General features: G+C 52.0%; 1 protein-coding gene across 1 annotated transcript in view; it reads left to right on the top strand.

The window, feature by feature from the left end:
* LOC122381345 overlaps positions 1-13,586 on the top strand; it is an 81,185-nt gene extending 67,599 nt beyond the window's left edge. The window contains exons 3-4 of the mRNA XM_043365385.1: positions 3,497-3,559; positions 13,260-13,586. Of these exons, the coding sequence (XP_043221320.1) occupies positions 3,497-3,559; positions 13,260-13,586 (390 nt within the window). The remainder of the gene's footprint in view (positions 1-3,496; positions 3,560-13,259) is intronic.
* Positions 13,587-14,906: the final 1,320 nt, after the last annotated feature.

Raw genomic sequence — 14,906 nt, 5'->3', positions numbered from 1 at the left:
CAAACTGTTTGCCGAACGAATGCGGTGGAGGGGCGTAATTTAGTTATTTTCCATCAGGCTGTCCCTTCGGTTTGGACTTGTCCCAATGAGCCCAGAGTCACGCCAGCTTTCGTTAGCGTAGAATGAGCGGATTCATGAGAATACCTAGACGTGGACCTTTCACACTCCTCGATTGTTTTTTTTTTTTTATAACGGTCTCTTGGTAATAGGGTGCAGATTACTCCAAATTAAGCAAGATAGTATCGATTTCACCTCTGCATTTTCTCCGCTAGTTCAATGGTGCTATTTCCATATGAGTTATTTCCATCTGATCTGCCTCTTCAGTTCAGGCCTTCACCTGATAAGTCAAATCAATGACTGGGGCCTACTCGTGAGCTGCAGTGACCGGAGTGACACACGCTCGTGACCTGCAATAGTGGGGTAACGCCAACCCCTGGACGCACTGGCGGGACCCATCCAGAGATGATGGCTGTAGTGGCGCCCGTGAGTCGCAGTGGCCGGGGTCGCGCCCCTGGGTCGACATGGCCGGGGTGGCGCCCGCTCGTGATGGGCGTAGCTGGGGCCTTGGGGTGGGCGGCAGTGCCGTGCTGGCGCCCGTGAGTCGACGTTGACCGTAGCGGCGCCACTCGTGGGCTGCAATAGTCCGGGTGGCGCCCGTGAGTCACTGACGGCCGACCGGCCGGCGCCGCCGGTACAGCCGTCTGCCCCGCCCTGGCCTTCCGGTCGTCCGACAGGCGACCCTCAGTACCGGCCAGGAAACGGGTCAGCGGACTGACTCAGGGGAAGGGAGGACAGGTCAGGTGGGGGAGGGGGGGGGGGTGCGTGTTTATGGCGGGGGAGGGAAGCTCAGGAGGTGAACCGAAAGTGCTCCGGTAGGCCTGTCACGTCCGAGAGAACAAGGAGACATGATTTTGCTACCGAGTCATTGGCTGAACAATAGTCAGTATCGCACAGTATTCGCAGACTGATTAGAATATGCGACTTCAGTTGAATGCTTCTTTCATTCTGCTACGAAAATGTGATAACTTCTCCATTATCTCTCCAAAGCACTGCGTGTCCAACTGTGCCCACGACCTGACCCGATTGCATGTTTTTGGGCAGCGTCGCGGTTGTTTGCAGCTTTTCAAGTTTTTTTTTATCAGCCTTATCCACCTGATCATCATTTCCTGTAGTTGTCTGGCAGTTCCCGCTGGAGTAATTTCCGCATTTCTCTGTAATATTTGGCATGGGACCGGCGGAGCAGCTTATCCGGGAGTTCCTTTTCTGGCACGGCAATATCCTGCCGGCGAGGACGGCGCGATGTTGGTACGGCGCTGCCTCTCGGAAGACGGGTTTTGTGCGGGTCTGAGGAAGTCGGAGGGGCTCTTTGTCCACCGTGTGCCGAACTGCGGTCGAACCCTGACCCTAATCTGGTACTGGCGCGGTGTATTCGCTTATTGGGAGCTCAGCCATTGACCACAAATTACACAGCTGTGCGCAATTGCAGGGGAACAGCCTGGAGTGGCTCTTGGAGTGATCGCAATGCTGAAAATGTGATGCTTTATTAGAACGGCCTGTGTGATGCGATATGGTGTATACAACTTCAGTTGCAACTTCAGAGCTTTTCTCATAAGGCTAAGTATGCTAAGTATGTTTCTCAATGACCAAAGTATGTTAGGTACTACTTCACTGGATTATAAGCTGCAAGGAAAAATACACCTTTCTACTATTGCATAATTCGGACTGACGGTGCTTCACAATAATGGGCGTTGAACTATGCCAACTAATAGCTGGAATAATTTATAACAACTGTGTACATTTCCCAAAAATTGCCAGGCTTATTTGTCGAGTTAAGACTATCGAATAATTACTTAGGGTGAAGTTCGCGATGTCATTTCCTTATTGCACCCCGTGCGACCTATCCAGCGTTACACAGTGTTACGGCTTAACTATAACTATAATACAGTGCTCGTGAATGAAATTATAATTTTGCAAAGGCAAAGTTGCATGATAAATGGTCATGTTCCAAATGTGGCCGTTTCTGTTATTGCCTGGTATTTCTTTTCATCGGCACATTGTGTCAATGTTTATACTTTAGTAAACTTTTCATAATGGTCTCTTGTTGCCCGTATTTCATCGGGGCCGTAAATTATCTCTGATTTATGATTCAGCTGCAGTGATCCTCACCGTTCATTGCGTCTGTTGCACGGGGAAAGTGATTCCCATCAGCCCATTCCATTGATAGTCCGTGGCGGATCTGATGTTTACGCACAGGTCATTCGCTCCGTCATTTTACATGGGTATTCTCGAGCATAATTGATGTTGATCGATGCCTCTAGAACAGGATTGTGTTATTGTGCCAGTGTTCCTATTAAATGGTGTTCTGGATGTTATCGGTGACGTTTTCCAGGTATAGTGTGCTATCACTGATGGCCGCTGTTCTGCAGTCTGTCTTACCTGATGGAGATGGATTTAATGTGTGCGTGCTGTATCTGGCCTGTCTCCGCTGGTAGAGTTGTGGCTTAACACGCGCAGTGGAAGGGGGGGGGGGCGGATTTCGCCCACCCCTCCTGTTTTTCGCCAATAACTCGCGCCACAAGCATAATATCAATGTGAAATTTCGGCTACCTGTCCAGAATTGAATTGCGGATCTTCTCGTGCAAAAAGTAAGAAAATCGGTTCACAACTTTTCTAGTAATAGCGGTGTAAAGTCAAACATCCTGCCGCCGCGGCGGCGCGGCGGCGCGGCGGCCGGCGCTAGCCGTTACGCGCCGCCTGAATTGTAGACTGTGCCGGGGCGGGACGGTTCCGTCTTTACATCGCGCTCCTTACCGCTGATTATATTAGATTCGCGTCAAATTCGGTGAGAAGACTGAGAAATGTACAGGCAATCATATGGTTAAAGAATTTTGAAAATCGGCCGGTAACAACTTGAGTTATGAGTGTGTAAACACAAAATTGTGATTGCCGCGTTTCCCGCGTCGGCCGATGCCGCTTCAGCCGGCGACATCTTACCCTTAGCAGGCTTCTAACTGCCATATTTATTGTTGGATTATCTAGAAATTCACCATACATACTCACAAATGTTTGTTCTTTCGTATAGTGAAAGATTTAAAGAAATCGGCCGGTAACTTTTTGAGTTATTGGCGTGTAAACGCAAAAAAGTCGCTAATATGGCAGATTTGACCACATTTGACCTCATTTGACCTTGAAGATATTGACCTAGGGTCATGAAATTCACACACAACAGAGTTCCCCATGGCCCCCACCTACCCTCCAAATTTCGTCTTTCTAGCTCCACTGGGAGCTGAGATCTTAGGGGGGGGGGGCGACATCCGCCCCCCCCTTCCACTGGGCGTAGTACTCGCAACCCTTCCACTGCGCGTGTTAAGTGCATCTGTGATCACTTACATGCTATGCTCTAGCGTGTTTCAGCTGGAAGGGCTGAAATTTTAGTCGTTTGAGTGTGTGGTCTTTTGGTTCTTGTTCTGACACTCTGTGCTCTGTTCTGTTTCAGCTGGTGGAGCTGGAGCAGCGTGTGGTCGAGTCGGAGCAGAAGGCTGCAGAGGCAGAGAGCAAGGTAAGTGGAACAGTGGCTTTGTAACCCGATACCCCCGAGGGCCGACTCGCGCGGCGCAGGCTGCAGGAATGCCTGCGATGTGGAATGTTAATTACTGACTGGAAAGTGCGCGTAGCCGCCGGCGGCGTCTAGCTCCAGCGCGGTAACCTGTCAGGCCCTGTAAAGCAGCCAATTTAAGAGGGAGGGGGCCAGTGTGGGTGCGGCACAGCTCACGGCTTTCCTACCGATTAGGAAACTGTTGTTGGATCGAACGGCTGAGCTCCACGGCGTTCGAGCGTCAGCAGCCGCCTGCCGCGATCAGGCTAGGCTGTGCCGCAGGACACGACTGCGCTGCGGCGCAGCCTACCTGAGCAGACCGTCCGGTATTAGCCGCGCTTGGAAGAAATTGGGAAGAGCTCTCGCTTCTCGGCCTTTTGGCTTTTGTCTTTTTTTTTTTTTTTTGCTTCGGACAATCAGTTGGGAGTCTGGGATTGCCAATATCTTTACTAATGTTTTGACTGCCAGTACAGCAAACAACGATATGTGTCGAAAGATGTTTGCTGTGTGAGGCCAGTCCCATTTATTTGTTTTGATGGAAGCTACAGCAGGAAAAATGAACTGATTTCCCTGGGGGAGACAGGACGGTCCTTCGCAGATCCCATGTCGCCTCAGGGATTGTGATGACCTTTTCGGGCCTTCGGTGGCACCAGGGCGATGTCGCGGGACCCGCAATCCGCATAGTGCCGCGAAGATCGGCCCGCTCGGCGGTGGCCGGCTCGACGCGACGCCGCCGCTCAGTTACCATGGCGACGTCTTTATCGATCGGCTCAGCGGCTGATTTCGCCTGGCAGCAGCAGAGGGGAGGGGTGTCGGCGTCGTCCGGAACCCGGTCCATGCACGTGCCGCGGGCTGGGGCCGGCTGTGTTAAACGGAGCGTATGCCTCGGGCGGCGGCGGCTGCGGCGGGTCGGCGGCGGTCGGTCCGGGACCGCACTACCTGCCGAGCGGCCGACGGACGTCGATACGCCTCCGCCGCCGCCGCCGGCGGCCGGCAGTCGATGGAGTGGCGGTGGCGGCGTCGGTCGGCGGCCGGCGGCGGCCCGGTGGTGTCCAGTGCCATGTCTCCGCCGCCCCCGTCAGCGCTGCAGCGCGGCAGGCCCGGACAGACCCCGGGCCCGAGCAGGAGACCCCTGTCTGGCGGCGCGCCGTCCAGGCAGCTCAGCCATGTTCCGGTGAGTCCGCCGGCGCCTGAGCACTGCCGACGGAGCTGTGTGAGATTGGTGGTGGCGTAGCAGGAGCTGACGTGGGACGGTGGTGACGGCTCAGAGAGGCTGATTTGACAGCAGTGCTGGCCCGAGTGAAGCTGACAGAGAGTGCCGATTCTGGCTTGGGAGTGGGATGATGATTTTGGTTCGCGTGGAGCTTGTGGGCGTGGGCTGTGGCTTGCTGGGTACCTCGGGTATATTAGGTATTAACTTGCATCGAGGGCCTCGGTTTCGGCTGGGGCTTCTGAAAGCGTGTTACGTTGAGCTGTGGAGAGTCATTGGAGCTTCTGTGTCGACCTTTGAAGGAAACAAGGCTCTAACCTGGGGCGCTTAACCGTTTCGCAGGAGCTATGATATTCAGTAGCTCCAAGTTTTATCTTTCTTCCACTGTGAATTTACGCCATTGCCACCCCATTTCAGCAGCCTGAAGAGTCACCACTCACGTATATATTCATTCCTTTCATTTGGGGAATATTTGTTTCTGGTCCCTAAAAAGCTGTTTCTGGCACCTAATTGCTGATCAGCCCCAAAATGCTTATTCGACCCTAATATCTGAATCTGGCACCTAATTGCTTCCACACAGCCTAAAGTTGCCAGATCGTCTAGTTGAACTCCGTATTTGCTGTTTGCTGATTCAGCACCAAAACCAAAACATCCAGCACCTATTTTATTCCACGTTTGCCTACCTAATTCGCGTAATCTTCCTGATTTTATGTATCCTAACAACATGAACGTTGCATTCGGTGATGTCAAGTGCCATTTTCGCCAGTGGAGATAATGATTAATGCCATTTCTAGCCAAAAGAGAATCACTAGCCAGCTATGGTGCAGCATAGCAAGACGCTCCTATACCAGCCCGCTATGTAGAGACTAGAGATTATTGCACCCTCAGCCATTTTAACGTGACAAGTTTGGATCCGTCACTTCCAGCCAGGCTCTCAGGTCATAAACTGGAGTAAAGCAAAATGTCAACTCTGAACAGACATGCCACACAACCGGCCTTCTTTTCAATATTATTAGCTTTCTGCAATCATCGTCTGACTCCATCTCGATCAAACGCAGCATCCGGTTTCTACAGGGGCGTTTGACTGACCGGCCACACAATAACCAAAAACAAAATCAAAGCTTCATGCACACATATGCCATACGTAAGAAACGGATGAAAAAGGCACAACTACGGCACAACTCTGCGCGGCAAACAACGGACAATGTCCCACGCAAGATCCCGCGTTTCTTCAGCGGCCTTGAACGGAATGAAAACATTACATTTCTTTTTTGGAGCTATTTGATGACGTCAAAAAATACAATACCCGTTTTAATGGTCAAAATCGAGACAATTACTCACAAAAATGTTTCCCTTTAAGCATTACAAATAAATGCTTTTAAATATTTAAATGACATTGTTTTTTCAAACAAATTAATATTATTTGCTTACTTAAACGTCATATATGTACAATGCTGAGATCACTACGGGGCTGTCTTAGAGTGTAGCTGCACTGGCAACCTTTAGGCTAGACTCCAGGGGTCATTATACCAGAACAACATGATTCTATCAGCCAGTAGTTCATTTTTCTACTAGATTGGTGCTACGCTCAGCATTTAGGTGCCAGATTCAGAAAAAAGAATAAGGCGTACCGATGAATAGGTGCCAGAAACAGCTAATTAAGGTCATTTTCCATGATTGGTGCTGGTATCCACCAAATAGGTGCTGAGGACCAATTTTGGGGCGAGTCAGCTTTTAGGTGCCAGAAATAGCTTTTCTGGGACGCAATTAAATGGCGTCCCTTTCATTTTCCAACAGATCGTTCCAGCCAGGTTAATAGCACGAGCTTACTGCCTATCACATATCTGGGTCAGTATTGGATCTGATATTGATTACCATGTTCTTATGTAGAAGATCCATTACGGTGCGAATCGGTTGTGGAGCTCCCAGGGCGTTAAGTGTAGAGCCGTGTCGGCATTTCCGTGAAGCTCTCAGCCTCTGCGCTGTAGCTCTCATTGCGTCCCGCCGCGCCGCGCTGGAAACGACGCTTTAATGGATGGCGTCTTGAAATGAGGACAGCGTGTTAGGCAGTGTGCAGTTGGACAGATGTGCAGGAATTTAGTAGAGTTGGATATCTGGTTCTGTCTGTGCTAGTCCTGTGCTGTGAGGTTAGAAGTCCGTGTTGGTCTTGTGAGCTCAGAGGTCGATCCGTGCTGATCTGAGGCGTCAGTGCGGCGCCGGTCCGTCAACTGTCTGAAAAAGTTGTCCGATGTCAACGGGTCAGACAGTCTGAACTCAGTCTGAGCCACTGCGCTTCAAACTGAGAGGCCACCCCAGCTGCCCAATGTAAGCCACCGTGGGCCGGTCAGACAACCCCAGCTGGCACTCACCGGGGCAGAAAACGGCACAATTACCTCCAGCCAGACCCTGTGGTAGCCGTGCTGGGTCTGTGTGCCGGCTCCATGACCACTTCTGCTGGTTTAATGGTGGAGTTGTGTGTCGACTGGTCGGCACAAGGTCAAGGTAGACGCCACTGAGACTGCTCCTGTTATGGATGTGGTAGGCATCTCTTCGATACTGTGTTTCCATATTTTGTTTCGGTATTTTGTCAAAGTGAGAGCTACTTTTTATGATTCTCGGCGGGTAACAGAACATCCGCTACGATTGTACTCAAAATCAGTCGCGGGTGTGGACTGACCTTCTGTGGCGGCGGTGAAGGTGGGTTGGTTGGCCTGATCGATACTCCGCCGATACTGTGACCTGCCAGGTAGCCTTGAGAAGTTGTGGGCCCCGACGGCTACTTCCGGAGGTATGCATCGCGATGCATCCGGCCATTGATTGCTGATCGCCATCGGATAACCCTGGTGGCTAGGATAGGAAAGCATACACAGCTGGTCGCTAATGTTGCGCATCTGGGTCAGGATGGCAGTGCTGCCAAGCGCCCCTCAATGACAAAAGGTACTCGTATATTTATTGATATTGCCCCTGAAGGGTTATATGGGCCATCGTCTTTTCCATCGGTACTTGGATTCTTAATGACCGTGTCAGGGCTGATGGATGGTCTTGGCACATTAGCGTAAGACATGCTCCTCATGGTCCCGGAAAATGGGCGAAGTGGAGGAAAACACTAGTGATGTATCCTTTTCTTTGCTCGCATGCTCAGGCTATTTTACCTGTTCCTGATGGACCGAACGGGGGTATATATTGCTCATAACTTACTATTATAAAGAAATTGCCACACCTCATTGAATGTTGGAGTATTTCAGGCTTGTTTACGTGCTGCTAACTTTCCTGGAACCACTTTAATTAAACTCTGGCGGTTTTTCTGACTCCTTCAGTTTCGACTTACTCAACTCCCTCTCTGCGTTAGTTCCTTAGCTCTGTAGTCAAGTCGCCGCGCCCTTCGCTGCGCCTCCCAAATCGGCTGCTCACCACTCGCGTGTCGGAGCGCCGTAGCTCGCGTCGGCCGCCGTTTGGGAATCTGTCCCGTGACCGCGGCCCGATGACCGCTAATTGAACCCTGTCCGTCAGCCACTCGGCCACGGAGTTGGTTTTGGGGAAATTCGTCGGCCCGGCTCCGCGCCGCGCCGCTCGGCATCGTCGCTGGAGCGGGAGGGTAGGCTGTGCCGCATTACACAGCTGCCCTACGGTGCAGTCTAACTTCAGGCGCCTCCAGCTCCGACGGCCGTCAGCGCCGGTTCGGCGAGGGCTGACAGCAGTGTTAGCCATCGGGGTCTCGTTTGGTTTATCTTCGCTTGGATGGTTATAGGTCTGTTGGCGACATTATCGGGGTTTGGTTTGGTTGAATTTCCATCCCATTTTCCGTGTTGCTAGGCTTGGTCTAAATTTATTAGCGGCCTTGGTAGGTTTCGGTACGGTTTATTCTCCGTCCGCCGCGCCGGTTGGCTGGACTGGTTGTAGGTTTGTTAGTGCCGGAGGAAGTCTCGGTCCGGTTTATTCCCATCCTTGGGCTGGACTGAGCTAGTGTAGGTTTGCTATCGCCGCTATCGACACCACTGAGCCCGGCACGTATCAGGCAGTTGGTCGGGGCGGCTCCATATATCGGCCGGCCGGCGCTGTATAACCGGGCCCGGCTCCTGCAGTGGGGCGGCCATCAGTCAGGCCGGCGGCCTAATCACAGCGGAGGATCGCGCCCGCCGACCGGCGTAAAGTGGCTGCCGGCCGCCGAACGGCCGCCCAGCCAGATACTGCGCTGGTAGCAACTGGGGCCGAGAGTCTTTGGAGTGGCATCGGTGCTACCGGTGCGGGTGGTAGGCTTAGCTTTTGGTAAGTTATCAATGATTGTCATCGTTTCATTGGATGTTCGACGCTAGTAATCACAGTGAGTAATCGGTGTGATATTTAGGCATTGGTATATTCAGCCAACGTTCATTGATCTTCCCGAACGTTCCTCCTCCTACCTATAAATACCTGTCCGGCCGCGTTTAAGTCGCTGAAGCCAGACCAAATGACCATGCTGTCGACGCGTCCGTATACCATCGGTGAAGCCAAACTTCAGTGACAGATAGGACCCAGTAGCAGGCAAAAATAGCCAGGCAGCCTGTCTTGGACGCGTCCACACCACTGGACACACCTGTGTGGACGGGCGTGGTTGTTGAATGGACATTGCCGAGCGATGTCATCTGTTGACGTGAAGATAATGATGCATGACGTGGTACGGCATGTGGTAACATTGGCGGAAGAAAAGACCTCTTGTGAACACTGGATACCCACAAAGGAGGGCTGCCACAGCCCGCATTGACAATTGTCAGACGCTGCCAGCCACCTGTCGGCTGTCAGTCAACCCACTGACGTGTCCATGGAACGCCGTGCATGTGTGCGTGTGTACTGTCCCTGCGACATTCGTACGGTCCTCCTGCAATATTCAGCACCGCAGTGTCGGGCGTAAGGTCGTTTATATCCATCGCGTGATTAATGTAACTAACCGAGGAACAGAGCGGCGACGTCGCTGTTCCATGAGCGACGAGCGTCTTAATTAGCTAGCGCTATATGTATGCACGGGTCTGTGTGGCGTGGGTCAACACTTGTCGTGACATGGTGGGAATGGCTTATTGTCCGTGAATGGAATGGGGTGGTCGTTTATTGTCACCGGCTGAGAAAGGCGAGTGAGTGGCTGACGGAACTTTCTGTACTTGCTATTGGGCCCGTGTCCGGAGACTCGGTGTTCTGCTTTCTTGGTCTTCGGGTCATGTAGAGAGCCGGTGGAGGATTTTGGTCTACATAGGTACAGTAGTAGGCCTAGCCGTACTGACGGTGCTGAGTTAGTCACTAGCTATTATACACTTACTCAAGGGCGATATGTTGGCTCTGGTAAGTGCGGTTTGTATGTTCAAAGGATGTTCGCGATCAGTGATCGGTCTTCAGTCACGTATGTAGAGTCTGGAAAGTTGCCATCCTTGAGACGAGCTCTCGAATTGTTGTTACCATGCTCGGGGCCAGGAGAGGGCCAGCAATGCCCCCCGATGGTTTGTTACTGGGCCCGAGGCTATAGGGATGGAGAGGGAGGGAGGGGGTAGGGGTCCGAGACGAGAAGCCGAGGCCGTCCAGTCGCGGCGTTAGGAGGCGGCCGACGCCAGAGCCGGGAGATTGTTTGGAAATTTGCTCCGCGCGCCGGACGTGATCTGGGCGAGGATCTGCTGCTCAGTGCCGGCGGTAGTCGTCGGACGGCTGGCGGTTTGGACCGCCGGTCAGCGCCAGTGGTGGACAGTGGACCTCTGTGGACCTCTGTGGACCCTGGGGGGGAGGAGGTGGTGGAGAGGGAAGGGCGCCCGGAGAAGCGGGTAGTGTGTGTGTGGGGGGGGAGGGGAAAGTGGGTACTGAAAGGAAGAGGAGGAAAGTGGGAGAGGAAGAACACTACCCAAAGGAGATTGATTTCTCGTTATGATTGGGCGATGGTCCCTGGATAAGAGTGGGTACTGGAAACAGCGGCTAAGTTGAACAGCATTGAGTAAATGTTAAAACAACATGTGCTCCTGGAGAACGAACAAATAAGAAGGATTTGTCGGACGATTTGGTTTTGACCATTTATGGCTGTTTTTGCTGACTTGTTTTTACTGTTTATGAAGCTGTTTCTGAAGGTAGGAGATTGCCTGCGCGGCTGTACTATCTCCTAGCTTTGCTTTGATGATATATTTGCCCTCGAAACGTGATACAAGATCGTCTTATTTGATCTCTCCCGTTATAAATGTGCTTTTGAGGCGGTTTACTGACTGAAAACCGCACTGAGAGGATCATGCCAGCAATGAGCGATTTACTCGGAACAATGTAAACAGGAACGACGCAAGATCCAGGATCTGTTGTCTGAGGAGCAAAAGTAGCTTTACAACCGTCGAGTCTAAGTCCTCTTATATCTTGGTGTGGAATCTAAGTTGGCTGAAGCTGAATACTGCACAACAAAAGTAAGCTCTGACTGTTTCTGTCTTACTGGACTAAGCATCGAACCGTTACATGCTACAGGATTGGGGTCAATGGGATGCTTGTAACTTATAAATCCTTCCTCACCACTACACTCGTTCTGCCCCGCCCCCGGACTTTGACGACTTTTCCTACTCACTGGCTACCTCCTCGAGTACGCCGCGGCCCCCTGAGAGCCAGCTTGTTCTAGTTTGTTATTTATTGGTGTTGGTCCGACAGACCAGACAAACAGTGTCTGATGGTGAAATACGGCCTATCGAGGGGCGGCAGCGCGATCCACCCCTGAGGATTCCGTCAGTGGGTAGTTGGACCGTCGTGGGTTTATCAGAGTTTGGGACTCTGTGGATGTGTAGCATCGGCATGGTCTACGACGTTGCGGTGACTAAATTGTCTTTGATTTATGTGTGTATCTTTTTGGAAGGTATCTATATCTTTTTGGAAGTGTCGGCGCAGTGAGGTTCTCTGTGGAGGAGAGGGGATGCAGTCGACATGTGCGGTCGAGGGAGGGCGGTCAACGAAAGGTGACGGCTAGAAAAACGATGGTCATGGATGACGTATATGAACCATTTACTCCAACATCATAGTATCATTATCATTATGTGGCGCATTATCAGACCGTACGTGGGTAGTAGGCGGGGGTCGCGTGCTGTGCCCAGCACATCGGCGGACCACCTGAATGAGTATTTTGTCAGTGTCGGACCGCGAGTAGCTGCCGAGGTACGCGGGTTGGGTGATCTGCCGACCGCCCCTTGCCGTTTGCCGCGTGTGGGCGCCTGTGCGTTCGTGCTGGCGCCGTTGTCGCTGTCAGAGCTGCGTGCTGTCGTCTTCGGACTCAGCAGCTCGTCGGCCTGCGGCGAGGACGGTGTCAGTATTCACGTGCTCCGTGCGTGTTTTGAGTCGATCGGGGAGGTGCTCCTACATTTGCTCAACTCCAGCATTACCCAATCCGACGTCCCGCACTCCTGGAAACATTCCCTTGTTCATCCCATCTTAAAATCCGGTGATTTGTCTAACCCGTCCAACTTCCGTCCCATATCCATCGTACCTGTCATCACCAAAATCCTAGAGCGAGCTGTCCACCAACAGCTCTATTCCTACCTGTCCGAAAACCTCTCCTATCTCCTAACCAGCACGGTTTCCGACCTCACCATTCCACGGAAACCGCGCTCGCATCCATTTCCGACCATATCCTATCCGCATCTGACCATGGAGAGGTTTCCCTTCTCTGCCTGCTGGATTTGAGCAAATGTTTTGATGTGATTGACCACTTGAAGCTCCTTTCAAAATTACAGGCGCACGGAATTGACACTTCATGGTTTTCCGCATATCTTCAAAACCACACTCAGAGCGTCAGCTTCACTGACAATCACGGTGGAATCAAAAAGTCCCGCCCGCTACCCAACAGCATCGGAGTTTTTCAGGGTTCAGCCTTAGGCCCCCTCCTCTACTGCGTCTTCGCCAACGACCTTAGTCAGTTTGCCGAAGGCGCAGTAGTAGTACAATATGCAGACGACACACAAATTCTAGTAAGCGGCAAGAAATCTCAATTTCAATCACTCGTCACTCGTATGGAGGACACATTGGCCTCTCTTGACCGTTGGTTCCGGGCCAACGGCTTAAAAGTCAACGCCGCTAAGACTCAGCTGATGCTGTTGGGCAGCCCCCAAAATCTTCGCACATTGCCTGAACTTAAAGTAAAATACCGCGATCACGAGTTGTCCCCAGTTTCCTCAGTAAAAAATCTCGGCATCATATTCGATCGTCACCTTACCTGGGGTGATCACTGATCATATTACAACGCTCACGCAACGCTGCTTTGGAGTTTTGGGTGGTCTCTCGCATCTCCGGGGGCTACTACCGCCCACTGTGATCTCCGTGCTGGTCAGCGCACTGGTCATATCACAAGTTCGATACTGCATCGCAGTGTATGGTGCTGGCACCAGACACAATCTCTCTCGGATACAAAAAATCTTAAACTACGCAGCAAAAGTCATTTTCGGCCGCAAAAAGTACGATCATGTTTCCGATTTGATGTGCCAGTTGCGCTGGCTCAGCGCGGAGAACCTCGTCACCTACCACTCCCTGTGCCTGCTGCACAAAGTGCGGTGTCACGCCGAGCCGGAGTTGCTAGCGGGTAGTCTGGCCACCGTGGCGGAGGCGCGCGGCCGGGACGCTGCTGTCAGCACGCGGCAGGACACACTCCTGCACGTGCCGCGATCCCGTACAGAGATGGGCAAACGCCGGTTCACCTGCCGAGCGCCGGCTGCCCTCAACTCGCTGCCATCGGATTTGCCCCGACTGCCCCCGGGGGCGTTCGGACAACGCCTACGCAGGCATCTGCTCGAGGAGCAGAACACTAGCAACTAGTCATCATGAGTGTCTCTCTGTATGTGTTCCCCTTTCATCTTTTATTGTATTTTATCATCACCTGTTTTACTGACGACGGGCAGTAATAGCCACATGTTCCAGTGGAATGTCCTGAATAAACTGTCTATCATCCACATAACCAGTATCAGTAGCTAGGGCACCCAGCACTCCACCATGCAGGCACACGACGACCGTAGTGCGGTTGGACTTTGGAGTTACTCAAGGCCGCAGTCTATGGTTGGATTTACTAAGCTGTGAAAGCTTTCAGAGTCGACAGCTATTGAGGAAAGCCGTGAAGGGTGAGAGAAGGGTTGATTAATGATTGCGAGTGGCGGGTTAGATTAACGAACCGACGCCATTTGGCTCCACTGTTAAACGGGACGTTCATGGCGTACAAAAACGGAATCCCTTGGCTCTTGATTGTATATTGATTATGGTGCGGAAGTGTTCATGAACATTTTCATCTGTTCAATTAATCCGGTCAAATGTCATGCCGAACACATTTCACATATTTTAGTGTGTAACTGGCCATAATCTGAACGTCCAGCGTTTATTTACCCTTGTTTGTGGCTGAACCTGCTGCCACCGCGGCTCTTCCGCTGCGTGCTTACCTCTCCACCCAATCGATATCACGGTTGGTCATATACCCTGGTTGGCTGCTCTTGCTCCCAACGCGCCTGGTGTTTTCCTGCTAGCTCTACTACGGGAGCCCGCAGGTCAGAGAGCGGCACCTGTTGGGATGCCTGGTTCGGGCTGACCGGCCCCCGTGGGCACTCTGGGATGATGAACGATGCAGATGTTGGCATCCGGTGAACTGAATTGTGGGCCAAGAATACCGATCGTTTGATATACTGAACTGCTCGTGGACGGACTTGTTCACCGTTCCTTGAACAGGAACAGGGTAACTGACCGATGATCAGATACATGCGAACAAGTTCAGTGTTGTTGTTCTTATTTCCAAACTTATGTTATATCCGATAATGCTGAGTCTGTTGCATCCCGACCAAAGGTGTGGTCACATGCATCGCACATGGATGAGCACCTTTGATCCGCATTTAAATCCACAGGTCAAGCGCTGGGCTCGAACTGAAATGGTCTGCCTCTTTTGCCCTTTCTCATGTTAAAGACGCATAAATTACCGGTGCCCTTTGACACCCTCCTGGAAGGTCAGCTGACATTAAAATGTCTTCTTATCTCTGGGCTCGTTTGATAAGAGGCTAAATATGTCACAGCAATTTGCAGAGAGCCTGGCGGGTGGGAGGCGATCCCCGACCTGAGCCCTTTGTGCAGTGTGCAGTGACCTTTGGTCGTGGACAGCGG

This window comes from Amphibalanus amphitrite, unplaced genomic scaffold (genome assembly GCF_019059575.1).
Source record: "Amphibalanus amphitrite isolate SeventyFive unplaced genomic scaffold, NRLGWU_Aamphi_draft 000119F_arrow, whole genome shotgun sequence".
Classification (NCBI taxonomy): Eukaryota; Metazoa; Arthropoda; class Thecostraca; order Balanomorpha; family Balanidae; genus Amphibalanus; species Amphibalanus amphitrite.
Note: the sequence above shows the minus strand (reverse complement) of the source record. Positions and strands in the feature narration are given on the sequence as shown.